At 44.5% G+C, this 13,194-nt stretch overlaps 1 protein-coding gene and 1 pseudogene across 2 annotated transcripts in view; both read right to left on the bottom strand.

Annotated features, from left to right (window-relative positions):
- Positions 1-13,194, bottom strand: part of LOC147087184 (Fc receptor-like protein 5) — a 64,068-nt gene that overhangs the window by 24,064 nt on the left and 26,810 nt on the right. For both annotated transcript variants that reach the window (XM_085978208.1, XM_085978210.1), the window contains exons 3-4: positions 2,325-2,618; positions 255-548 (exon numbers count right to left, since the gene is read on the bottom strand). In XM_085978208.1, coding sequence (XP_085834334.1) covers positions 255-548; positions 2,325-2,618 — 588 coding nt within the window. The remainder of the gene's footprint in view (positions 1-254; positions 549-2,324; positions 2,619-13,194) is intronic.
- LOC147087185 (uncharacterized) lies at positions 7,986-11,273 on the bottom strand (annotated as a pseudogene).

A 13,194-nucleotide genomic window follows, 5' to 3' on the forward strand; every position in this document is an offset into this window, starting at 1 on the left:
GATAGTGCAGGAAAGTACAGATGATGTAGAACATTAGCAATGGTCTTACTGAATGGCGGAGCAGACTTGAAGGTCCAAATGGCCTACTCCTGCTCCTATTTCTTAAGTTCTTATATTCGTAAAACCAATTCTGTTATATTCCTCTCTCCTAATATTAAACCATTAATTCTGTTACAGTGATTAAAGCAGAAATTAATAAACATATCACGAGTGATGATAAAACATATCAAAAATCTCTGCTCCCTGTCACTCACCTGCTACAATAACCATCACGTACGCGCTTCGTAGGGAGTCTAACTGCCTTCCATTGACGGAGGTCCTATATTGGCACTGGTACCGCCCTGCTTGGTCTGTACTGGTAACCGGGATTGTTCCAATGTTGTTCTTTGTGACAAATTGTTCGGATTGCAGATATTGATCATCTTTGTAAAAGTAGAAGTTATTATCACGACTATCTCCAGTCACGTTGCAGGTAATGGTGACCGTCTCTCCTACTACATATGCCCCAGTCGGTTGATCAAGCGATATCAGTGGTATTGTTAGTGGACCTGTGGTAAAATAAATAGAAAGTACAATGTGAAATGGATCTGCGGATTTTCATGTGCAGTGCAAGGTTGGGAACTCACTGATGAATGTGTGGTGTTGAAGCGCAGTTTCATATCAGATAGAGAGATTCCACAAAAGGGGAGTTCGGAATTTGATTACACAGAAGGAAAGACTTGCATTTCTATAGTGCCTTTCATGACCTTGTGACGTCCCAAAGCAAGTTACAGCCAATTTAGTACTTTTGAACTGTAGCCGCTGTTGTAACATAGGATATTGAATGGCGGAGCAAAATAACCTAAATAAGCTCCAGTTCTCTGTACAAAGCCCGGTTTTAAGCCAGAGATTTTACTCCGGGATACGAGCGGAACACGTAAAAGGTTGCTTTCAAATGCCCAGTGCATCTAATGTAGCCCAGATGAAGATGCGATCAGAAAGATTTAAAGGCTCCATTATACTCACACTGCGAGCGCTACCAGTTCAAGTATGAAACCTCCGCCAACCTCATTGAGGCTGAGACCGTCACACATTTCAAATAACTGAATTGTTTTGGTGGGCCGGATATTATTGTTATCGTTACTGCTGGAATAGTCGCTGGCATATCCGGCAACTACTGTCCATCCCTAGCTTCCCATTCAGAATGTGACGGGTGGCCTTCTAATTGAATCACAGCAAGTCCGGTGAGGTCAAAGTGTAAAACAAAATATTGAGTACTAAGATTTGGATCTAGCGACGATGAAGGAACAGCAGGATCGTGTGTGATGTGGAGTTGATTTTGAGGTGTTGGTGCACCCATGCGCCTGCTACCCCTGTCGTTCTAGGAGGGAGAGGTCGTGGGTGTGGGAGGTGCTGCTCAAGAAGTCTTCATGAGTTGCTGCAGTGCATCTTGTAGATGGTATGCATTGCAGCCACATTGCGCTGGTGGTGGTTGGAGTAAATGTTTAAGGTGGTGGCTGGCGTGCCAATCCAGCAGGCTGCTTTGTCCTGGTTGGTGTCAAGGTTCCTGAGTTCGAGCTACACTCATCCAGGCAAGTGGAGAGTATTCCATCACATTCCTGACTTGTGCATGCAGATGGTGGAATGCCTTTTCGGAGTCAGGAGGTGAGTTATTCACCGCAGAATTTCTCACCTCAGATCTGCTCTAGCAGCCGTAGTGTTTATATGGAGGGAAATTTGCAATTGATGTTTTTGTTTGTGAATTTGTTGGTGATGGTTTCCCCATGTGCATGCTGCCCTGGTCCTCCTGGGTGGAGAAGGTCACCTGTTTGTGAGTTGCTGCCGAAATGCAATGCAGAGACTGATCTGGAACCTCACAATGTAATTAGATTAAAATACAGGACCATTTTGCAAGTCTCGGCACGCAGATTCTGTTCCCTGACAGCGTAACCTGTAATGTTTCAACGCCAGTCAATCTGGAGAGGTTTCTGAGGTGACGTTACATTCAGTGGATGTAAATCCCTGGCGCCGTGCTGTCATTGTGCCATTAAACTTTGATAGTTCGAACATGTAGAGGATAATTTTTCTTAGGTGGTTCCTTGAAACAAGTGGTCACGATTCGATTTTACACAAATAAATAAATGGAAAACATTATCAGGCGAGGCATAAAACGGGTGGACAAATCCTGTCTACAGTTGAGCGATAAGATCAAATCCCATTAGGTTATCTTCTTCTCTCCTAATATTAAACCATTCATATTGTTCCAATGATTAAAGCATGATTGTATAAAGAATTTCAGGAGCTTGAAAAAAACATACTAAAATCCTCTGCTCCCTGTCACTCACCTGTTACAGTGACCGTCACAGACTCGCTGAGGTGAGATTCTAACCACCTTCCATGAACGAAGAAATCATATCGGCACTGGTACCGCCCTCCTTGGTCTTTACTGGTAACCGGGAATGTTCCAATATTGTCCTTTGTGACAATTTGATCGGAGTACAGCCGTTGATTATATTTGTAAAAGTAAATGATTTTATAGCGATAATCTCCGGTCACAGTGCAGGTAATGGTGACTGTCGCTCCTACTACATAAAGCCCAGTCGGTTGGTCAACAGATATCACTGGCGCTGTTAGCGGATCTGTGGTAAAATACATAGAAATAGCCTTTAGAATTGGGTCTGCGGACTTTCATGTGCAGTGCCAGGTTGGTAACTCAATGTTGATTGTGCAGTGTTAAAGTGCAGTTTCACATTGCTTACAGAGATTCCACAAAAGGTGAGTTCGGGATTTGATTACAAGGAAACAAAGAAAGACTTGCATTTCTGTAGCACCTTTCATGAACGCGGGACGTCCAAAATCACTTTGCAGACAATTTATTACTTTTGCAGTGTATTCACTGTTGTAATGTAGGAAATCAAACGGCGGTGCCAAAGAACCTAAATCAGCTCGAGTTTGCTGACAAAAGTCTGGTTTAAGGCTGAACATTTCACTCTGGGATACGAGCAGAACAAAGAAGTTTGTTTTGAAAAGCCCAGTGCTGCTAATTTAGCCCAGGTGATGATGCGATCTGAGAGAGTGAAAGTCACCATTGTACCCGCACCGTGACTGGAACCAATGCTATTGTGAATCCTCCACCAAGGGAAGGGCATTAGAAACCAATCTCAGCGAGGCTGTGACGGTCACACATTTCAAATAATTGACAAGTTTTGGTGGGCCCGCAATATTGTTATCATTACCGCTGTGATAGTCACTGGCATGGCCAGCAACTGCTGACCTTCATTAGTATTCCCTTCAGAAGGTCGGTGGCCTTCTAATTGAACACATTCAGGATGGTGTGGAACTTGGAGGGAACTTTGAGGTGATGGTGTTCCCATGTGCCTGCTGCCCTTAATTCGAAAAAAAGGAGTGAACAACCTGCTAAACTCCTTGGATTCACATTTGAAACTGTGGGCCCACCAAAAGCTTTCAAAGAGATTTCCAATTAGTCTCAACCGCTGCCCTTTTCCCAGAGCCATACAGCTATTCCGTTTTTAGGTATTCATTCAATTCTATTTGGAGGGTAATATTCAATCTGTTTCCACCACCAATTCAGGCACTTCATTCCAGATCATAAAAACTCGCTTTGGAAAACAATTCCCTTTTTATCCATCCTGGTTCTTTTGCCAATTAATTTAAATCTTTGTCCTTTGGTTGCAGTTTCTTTTTATTCATTCTATCGATACGCGTCATAGTTTGGAACAACTCTCTTGATACTCCACTTATTATTTTCTGCTGCAAGCGTATAACCCCACCTTATCTAGTCTGTCCACATCAAACTACCCGGGGTTATAAGGCACAGAGCTACGTGATGGCTAGCAGAGAGAGAAATACAAAGAGAGGGAGAGAGATTGAGACAGAGATAGACAGGAACAGCGTGGGAGAGGAAGAGAGAGAGATCACGACAAATCAAAGATAGCATCCAGAGAGAGGAAAGAGCAATTAACAGGTTAAATGGATTCGCAAATGAAGTGGAAAAGAGCAGACGATAGAAAGAGAAGACGACAGAAAGATGAATAACAGGATTGGGAGAGAAACAGAGAGAGAAGGACTGCGAGAATCATTGAGCAATGGAACGAGGGGGAATCAGCGAGACTGGATAAGGGAGATAAAGGGAGAGCGAGGGCTGAAGGCCGTACAAGTCTAAGCTCCGGACCGTACTATCTGACAGGGTCGTGGTAACAGATTCCAGAGGAACTCTCGAAAGGCAATTGGACATGTACTTGAAGATGACTAATTTGCAGGATTAAGCGAAAAGCTGAGGAATGGGACTAAAATGGGCCACTCTTTCCAAAAGCCGGGACAGGCAGGCCGGGCCAAATTGCCTCCGTCTGTGCTGTAAATCTTCATGATTCCATGATTGTATGATCAACCGAAATATAAAAGGGATTTAAATTACTGATCTACATTTGCATTGGTGTCTCTCTGGGTAAAGAGTTTCTCTTTAATTCCCTATTATCATCATTAGTGACGAGCTTCTACTTATGGAACTTATTTCTGGTCTCCCCCACATGTGGACTCATCTTTTCTGCGTCTGCCCTGACAAAACTTTTCATAAACTTAAAGACCTACATCAGATCCCCGTCTCCAGTCCTCCCTTTTCTAGAGAAAGGAGCGCAAACCTGTTCCATCTTTCCTGATAGATATAGCCTTTCAGTTCTGGTATCCTCCTTGTCAATATGCATTGCACCTTCTTCAGTGCTTCGATATCCATTATATAAAATGGAGGCCAGGACTCTGCACAGTGCTCCAAGTGCAGTAAAACCCTTGACTATAAATTGCACCTTCTCCAGTGCTTCGATATCCACTTGATAATATGGAGACCAGAACTCGGCAAAGTGCTCCAAGTGTAGTAAAACCCTGGTCTATACATTGCACCTTTTCCAGTGCTTCGATATCTATTTTATACAATGGGGACCAGGACTCTGCACCGTGCTCCAAGTTTAGTGTAACTCAGGTCTATACATTGCACCTTCTCCAGTGCTTCGATATCCATGTGATAATATGGAGACCAGGACTCTGCACAATGTTCCAAGTGTAGTTAAACCCTAGTCTATACATTGCACCTTCTCCAGTGCTTCGATATCCATTTTATAAAATGGAGACCAGGACTCTGCAGAATGCTCCAAGTGTAGTAATACCCTGGTCTATACAAGGTTAACTTATAAACATAGAACATAGAAAAATAGGAGCAGGAATAGGCCGTTCGGTACTTCGAGCCTGCACCGCCATTCAATATGATCATGGCTGATCCTCTAACTCAATACCATATTCCCGCTCTCTCCCCATACCCCTTGATGCCTTTTGCGTCTAGAAATCTATCTATCTCCTTCTTCAAAACAATCAGTTACTTGGCCGCCACAGCCTTCTGAGGTAGAGAATTACACAGGTTCACTACCCTGTGAGTGACGAAATTTCTCCTCATCACAGTCCTACATGTACTACCCCGTATCCTGAGACTGTGAACCCTCGTTATATACCCCCAGCCAAGGGAAATGTCCTCTTTGTATCGAGTCGGTCTAGTCCTGTCACAATTTTATACGTTTCAATGAGATCCCCTCTCATTCTTCTAAACTCTAGAGAATAGAGGCCTAGTCGACCCAATCGCTCCTCATACGACAGCCCTGCCATCCCATGAATCAGTCTGGTGAACCTTCGCTGCACTCCCTCTATGGCAAGTATATCCTTTCTTAGGTAAGGATACCTTAACTGCATACAGTACTCCTGGTGTGGTCTCACCAAGGCCCTGTACAGGTGTAGTAAGACAGCTTTTTTCCTGTATTCAAATAAGAACATAGGAACATAAGAAGTAGGACAAGGAGTAGGCCATATGGCCCCTCGGGCCTGCTCCGCCATTCATTAGTATCATGGCTGATCCGAACCTAGACTCAGGTCCACTTCCCTGCCCGCTCCCATTACCCTTACTTCCCTTATAAGCTAGGAAACTGTTTTTGTCCGTTTTAAATGTATTTAATGTTGCAGCTTCCACAGATTTGCTACCCTCTGAGTGAAGACGTTTCTCCTCATCTCAGTTTTGAAACGGCAGCCCCTTATTCTAAGATTATGACCCCTAGTTCTAGTCTCACCCATCAGTGGAAACATCCTCCCGGCATTCACCCGATCAAGCCCCCTCACAATCTTTTATGTTTAGATAAGATCGACACTCATTCTTCTGAGTCCCAATGAGTTGAGGCCCAAACTACTCAACCTGTGCTCATAAGTCAACCCCCTCATCTCCGGAATCAACCGAGTGAACCTTCTCTGAACTGACTCGAGAGCAAATATATCTTTTCTTAATTATGGAAACCAAAACTGTACGCAGTATTCCAGGTGTGGCCTCAGCAGTACCCTGTATAGCTGAAGCAGGACTTCCCTGCTTTTATACTCCATTCCCCTTGCAATAAAACCCAAGATTCCATTGGCCTTCCTGATCACCTGCTTTACCTGCATAACAACCTTCTGTGTTTCATGCAGCAGGACCCCAGATCCATTTGTACTGGAGCACTTTGCAGTTTCTTTCCACTTAGATAATAATTTGCTCTTTGATTTTTCTGCCAAAGTGCATAACCTCACACTTTCCAACATTATATTCCATCTGCCAAATTTCTGCCCACTCACTTAGGCTGTCTATGTCCATTTGCAAGGTTTTTTATGTCCCCCTCGCTCACTGCTTTCCCTCCCAAATCATCTTGCAATGAAGGCCAACATACCATTTGCCTTCCTAACTGATTGCAGCACCTGCATGTTTGCTTTCAGTGACTGGTGTACAAGGACAGCCATTTCCTTTTGTACATCAGTATTTCCCAAATTTTCAACGTTTATGTAATACTCTACATTTCTGTTTTTCGAACCGAAGTGGATAATTTCACATTTATGCACGTTATACTACCATGTATTTGCCCACTCACTGAACTTGTCTAAATCGCCTTGAATCCTCTTTGCCTTCTCCTCATAACTCACAAATCCCACCAAATTCGTGTCGTCAGCAAACATGGAAATATTACATATTTCCCTCATCCAAATCATTGATATATATTGTGAATAGCTGGCGCCCAGGCACTGATCCCTACGGCACCCTGAAAAGATCAATTTCTTCCTACCCTCAGTCTCCTGTCTGTTAAACAATTTTCTCTCCCTGCCGGTATATTACTCCCAATCCCATGTGTTTTATTTTTGCACACTGAACTCTTGTGTGGAACTTTATCAAAGGCATTCTGAAAATCCAAATACTCCATGTTAACAGTTTCTCCCTTATATATCTGCCAGTTACATCCTCAAACATTCCAGTAGGTTTGTCAAACACGGTTTTCTTTTCAAAGTAAGGCTTTTGACAAAGACTCGCATGGGAGACTGGTCAAGAAGGTTAGAGCCCATGGGATCCAGGCCAATTTGGCACATTGGATCAAAATTGTCTTAGTGGCAGGAGGCAGAGGGTGATGATCGCAGGTTCTTTTTATGACTGGAAGCCTGTGTACAGTGGTGTACTGCAGGGGTCAGTGCTTGTTCCGTTGCTCCTTGTAGTATACATCAATAATTTATGTGAGAAGTCACACAACACCAGGTTATAGTCCAATAGCTTTATTTGAAATCACAAGCTTTCAGAGCGCTGCTCCTTCGTCAGCTGAAGTGGAGAGATGCATATAGGCACAGCATATATAGTCAGAGAGCACTGCCAGATGATTACAGGTAATCCTTCTAAGTGCCCTTTATCTCACCTCGGCAGAGAGATAATCACAGCAATCAAAGGTATGAATCGAGTCCCAACAGGTCAGTGAGGAAAACATTACATCAAAGAACAATGAGGTGGGGTCATAAGGGGTCAAATGTTGCAGATGCTGGGGTCTGTATGAAAAACAATAAACAAGCAAAAAACAATTTTTTGCCTGAAATCACAGCAGGTCTGGCCGCAGCTGTGTAGAGAGAACAAGCCAACGACGACTCGAGTCTGGATGACTATACGTCAGGTGGGGTTAGATGTAGCGTGACATGAACCCAAGATCCCGGTTGAGGCCATCCAAATGAGTGCGGAACTTGGCTATCAGTTTCTTTCGACGATTTTGCGTTGTCGTGTGTCTCGAAGGCCACCTTGGAGAATGCTTACCCGAAGATCAGAGGCTGAATGTCCTTGACTGTTGAAGTGTTCCCCGACTGGGAAGGAACACTCCTGCCTGGCGATTGTTGTGTGTTGTCCGTTCATCCGTTGTCGCAGTGTCTGCATGTTCTCGCTGATATACCATACTCCGGGGAATCCTTTCCTGCAACCTATGAGGTAGACAACTTTGGCCGAGTCACATGAGCATGTACCATGTACCTGGTGGGTGGTGACCTCACGAGTGATGATGGTAGCTGTGTTGATGATCTGGCATGTCTTGCAGAGTTTGCCGTGGCAGGGTTGTGTGATGTCGTGGTCGCTGTTCTCCTGTAAGCTGGGTAATTTGCTGCGAACGATGGTCTGTTTGAGGTTAGGCGGCTGTTTCAAGGTGAGTACTGGAGGCGTGGGGATGCCCTTAGCGAGGTGTTCGTCGTCATCGATGACATGTTGAAGGCTGCGAAGAACATGGCATAGTTTCTCTGCTCCGGGGAAGCACTGGACGACGAAGGGTACACTGTTCGTTGTGTCCCTTGTTTGTATTCTGAGGAGGTCTATGCGATTTCTGCTGTGGCCCGTCGGAACTGTCGATCGAAGAGTCGAGCGTCATATCCCGTTCTTACGAGGGCGTCTTTCAGCGTCTGTAGGTGTCCTTCACGTTCCTCCTCCTTTGAGCAGATCCTGTGTATTCACAAGGCTTGTCTATAGGGGATGGCATCTCTAAATTGGTTAGGGTGGAAGCTGGAGAAGTGGAGCATCATGAGATTGTCCGTTTCAGGAAAGGATGCCCCAGATCATGGTACATCAGCGAGGCCATGCAGAAACGGCGACAATGGATGAGCGGATACCGCACAACAATCGCCAGGCAGGAGTGTTCCTTCCCAGTCGGGGAACACTCAGCTCCGAACTTCGGGTAAGCATTCTCCAAAGCGGCCTTCAAGACACACGACAACGCTGTACACATTTGCGGCCGGGCCTGCTGTGATTTCCAGCAAAAAATTGTTTTTTGCTTGTTTTTTGTTTTTCATACAGACCCCAGCATCTGCAACATTTGACCCCTTATGATCCCACCTCTTTGCTCTTTGATGTAATGTTTTCCTGACTGATCTGTTTGGACACCATTCACACCTTCGATTGCTGTGATTATCTCTCTGCCGAGGTGTGATAAAGGGCATTTAGAAGGTTTACCTGTAACGATCTGGCAGTGCACTCTGACTCTATATTCTGTGCTTATATGCATCTCTCCACTTCACCCGATGAAGGAGAAGTGCTCCGAAAGCTTGTGATTTCAAATAAAGCTGTTGGACTATAACATGATGTTTTCTGATTTCTCACATTTGTCCACAGAAGTCCAACACTGGCATCTCCACAATATCAATAATTTAGATATGAATGTAGGATGTATGATCAGGAAGTTTGCAGATGACACGGAAATTAGTGGAGTGGAAGACAGCAAGAGGGAAGCCTCATGCTACTGGACGATAGAGACGGGTGGAAAATTGAATGTAACCCTGAAAATTCTGAGGTGATGCATTTTGTGAGGACAACAAGGCAAGGGAATATACAATGAATGGTAGGATCGTAGGGAGGACAGAAGATCTGAAGGACCTTGGTGTGCATGTACATAGATCCCTGAAGGCAGCAGGGCAGGTAGATAACGTGGTTCAAACGCATATGGGACACTTGCCTTCCTTAGCCGAGGCATAGAATATAAAAGCAGGGAGGTTATGATGGAGCTGTACAAAACGCTAGTTAAGCCACACTATAGGAAGGATTTGATTGCATTGGAGAGGGCGCAGAGGAGATTCACCAGGATGTTACCTGGGCTGGAGCGTTTCAGCTATGAAGAGAGACTGGATAGGCTAGGGTTGTTTTCTTTATAGCAGAGAAGAATGAGTGGGGACCTGATTAAGGTGTACAAAATTATATGGGGCACAGATATGGTAGATAGAAAGGAACTTTTCCCCTTAGTAGAGGGGTCAATATCCAGGGTGATAGTTTCAATGTAAGAGGCTGGGGGTTTAGAGGGGATTTGAGGAAAAACTTTTTTACCCAGAGGGTGGTTGGAATCTGGACCTCACGCCTGAAAGTGTGGAAGAGGCAGGAACCCTCACAACATTCAAGAAGCATTTAGATGAGCACTTGAAACGCCATAGCATACAAGGCTACGGATCAAGTGCTGGGAAGTGGGATTAGAACAGATAGGGCTTGATGGCCGGCGTGGACACGATGGGTCGATGGGCCTCCTTCTGTGCTGTATAACTGTATGAATCCCTGATTATTTTGCTCATTTATATCACAATCCCCCTGCCTGATGTTTATGTCTACATTGTCCTTCTCCATAGTAAACACAGACGCAAAATATTCATTTTAAACCTCACCTACATCTTCTGGCTCTACACACAGATTGCCACTCTGGTCCCTAATGGGCCCTATTCTTTCCCTGGTTATCCTCTTGCATTTAATATACTTATATATAGCACTTGAAAATAGTGACAGGATCGGACAAAGTCAGCATGGATTTACAAAAGTTAAATCATGATTGACTAAACTACTGGAATTTTGAAGGATTTAACTGGTAGAATAGATAAGGGAGAATGAGTGCATGTGGTGTATTTGGACTTTCAGAAGGCTTTCGATAAGATCCCGCACAAGAGTTTAGCGTGTAACTTTAAAGAACATGGGATTGGGGGCAAGTTACTGAATTGGATAGAGAACTGGTTGGCAGAAAGGATGCAAAGAGTTGGAATAAACAGTTATTTTTCCGAGTGGTAGGCAGTGACTAGTGGGGATCGGTGCTAGGACCCCAGCTAATCACAATATATATGAATGATCTAGACGATGGAACTAGTTGTAATGGGGTAGAAATTCGAGTCAGGGGCTTGCCGCGCGTGCAAGCCCCCGATCTACACTTACACGACGCGCTGGCCGTTGAGCATCAGCGACGCCTGGAATTCCTGTTTTAAAATGTTGACTCCCGGGCAGCGTCTGACGTCACGCCGCCCAGGAGTGCAGCCAGCGCGAAGCCTGGAGCACGCAGTGCGAGTGAGACACGCCCCTTGAGGTCTCATTTTAAAAGGACACGCCCCCAATGTTTCTCACAAGCTGCAAAGCATTTTTACATGTAGAGCAGCATTTTAAATAGGTTTTTGGTATTTTTAAGAAGCTTTTGATAACTTTTATAAACGTTGACTTTTTTTGAAGAATCTGAAGTAGTTTTAAACAGAATTAAAGCCTTTTAAAAGCCGTGAAAGCATTTTTTTCATTCCATTTATTTAATTAGCAACGTCGTCGTCGTACGTGTCTTCACACTGTTCCCTTTGGGGAAAGGTATGAAGTGGTGGAAGGATTTCTGGCCGTGATTAACGCTCCTTCTGTGATCATAAACATCTTTGCGCCAGCCATTAGGGTGGTTAGACATATGGCGGGAGGGTTTTACGGGCTCCCACAACCTATATGAAGGGGGGGGGCCTCCCACACCTACGGACGCAAATATCCCAATTGATGTCTACCCAGAATTTAGTGCCGGAGCTCCGACTCCACTTGCCGGGACTGTCTGGAGCGGGGTTAGAAACCCTATGCCGTGTGGCCCAGTGGCGGGGATGCTACCACTAAGCCAAAGGCCCACTCACATTAGCAACGTGAAATGGCTGGAATGAGCACAATTCACGGCATTAAAATAACTCACAATTGAACTGATGATGACCTCAGCAATCTCCTCAACGCGGTGGAGGCGCAGCGCCTGCTCATCATTGGTAATGAGAAGTCCAAGGCGCCGCAAAAAGGACAGATGATAGCTTGGTCTTTCAAGTGGCAGCACAGGGCTCCTGTGACGGGGAGGGATAAGGCGCAGGAAACGTATGGGTGTCACCATTTGCACGGAGTGGGCCTTTTGCGTAGCGGTAAGCATCCCCGCTGCTGGGCCAGAAGGAATAGGGTTGCGAGCCCCGCTCCAGACAATCCCGGCAAGTGGAGTCGGAGCTCCAACTATAAATTCTGGGTGGACATCCAGTGGGATACTTGCGTCCGCGGGTGTGTGTGCCCCCCCCCTCAGATGGGTTGTGGGAGCGCGTAAAACCCTCACGCCATAGGACTAACCACCCTAATGGCTGGTATGAAGATGGTTATGGTCACGGAAAGAGTGTTAACATGGCCAGAAATCCTTCCACCACTTCATACAGATCCCGAAAGGGAACAGTGTGAGGATACGTACGATGATAACCTCTTGCGCAATGCACCTCCTTGGACCCACAGTCGCAGATGCGAGGGGGCAAATCGTGCAATTGTTAAATTTTTCATTTTATTGACTTGTAAAATGTTGGCCCAGTAATTCCGTTCCAAATGCGTGAGTACGATTGGGGTGCTCACGCATCTGGCAGGAGGAAATGCCGGTTTTCAGCATGCACAGCGCATGCGGGGAAAACCGGCATTTCCTGTCCTCTGAATGAAGGGGTTCAGAGGCAGAACGCATGCAACTGCACAGGCAGCGCGTGCGCAGTAAAATTCGCGGGTTTCATTCATGCTTTCATTGAGGTTAAGTCCTTACAACCTACACATGAAAAAAGCATGAGTACAGTTGATCCAGAGGCTACGGAGGAAGATATATTTTATCGTGGAGCTTCTGAAAGGCAATATTTTTTTTGGGAAAGGGAGGAAAGTTATTTTAAGAAATGCTGAGCTAAGTTTTAAAGTTTTTTTTTTTAAACGGGTTTTCAGTACTTTAGGTAGAAGGAGCAATTGTGGCTATGTGAATTGAATTTGCTGTGTTTATTAAATGTGAAAATGACGCCAACATTTTTAAGAAAGAAACTTTTCATCAGTAATATATTCTTTTAAGTAATTATGTATGTATGTCTGTATATATTCCTTTGTGTATATGTATGTATATATTCCTTTACTTGTGTATGAATGTATGTTTTTAATTATGACTTTCAGAGAAAGTAACTTATTGGAGTATCATAATTAAATACATACCTTCATACACATTAGTAAAGGAATATATACATATATGTAAAGGAATATATACAGACATACATACATAATTGCTTAAAAGAATATATTACTGATGAACCGTTTCTTTCTTAAAAATG

Source organism: Somniosus microcephalus, unplaced genomic scaffold, assembly GCF_052327205.1.
Source record: "Somniosus microcephalus isolate GS21.2 unplaced genomic scaffold, FLI_Smic_1.0 unresolved_chr6, whole genome shotgun sequence".
Taxonomy (NCBI): Eukaryota; Metazoa; Chordata; class Chondrichthyes; order Squaliformes; family Somniosidae; genus Somniosus; species Somniosus microcephalus.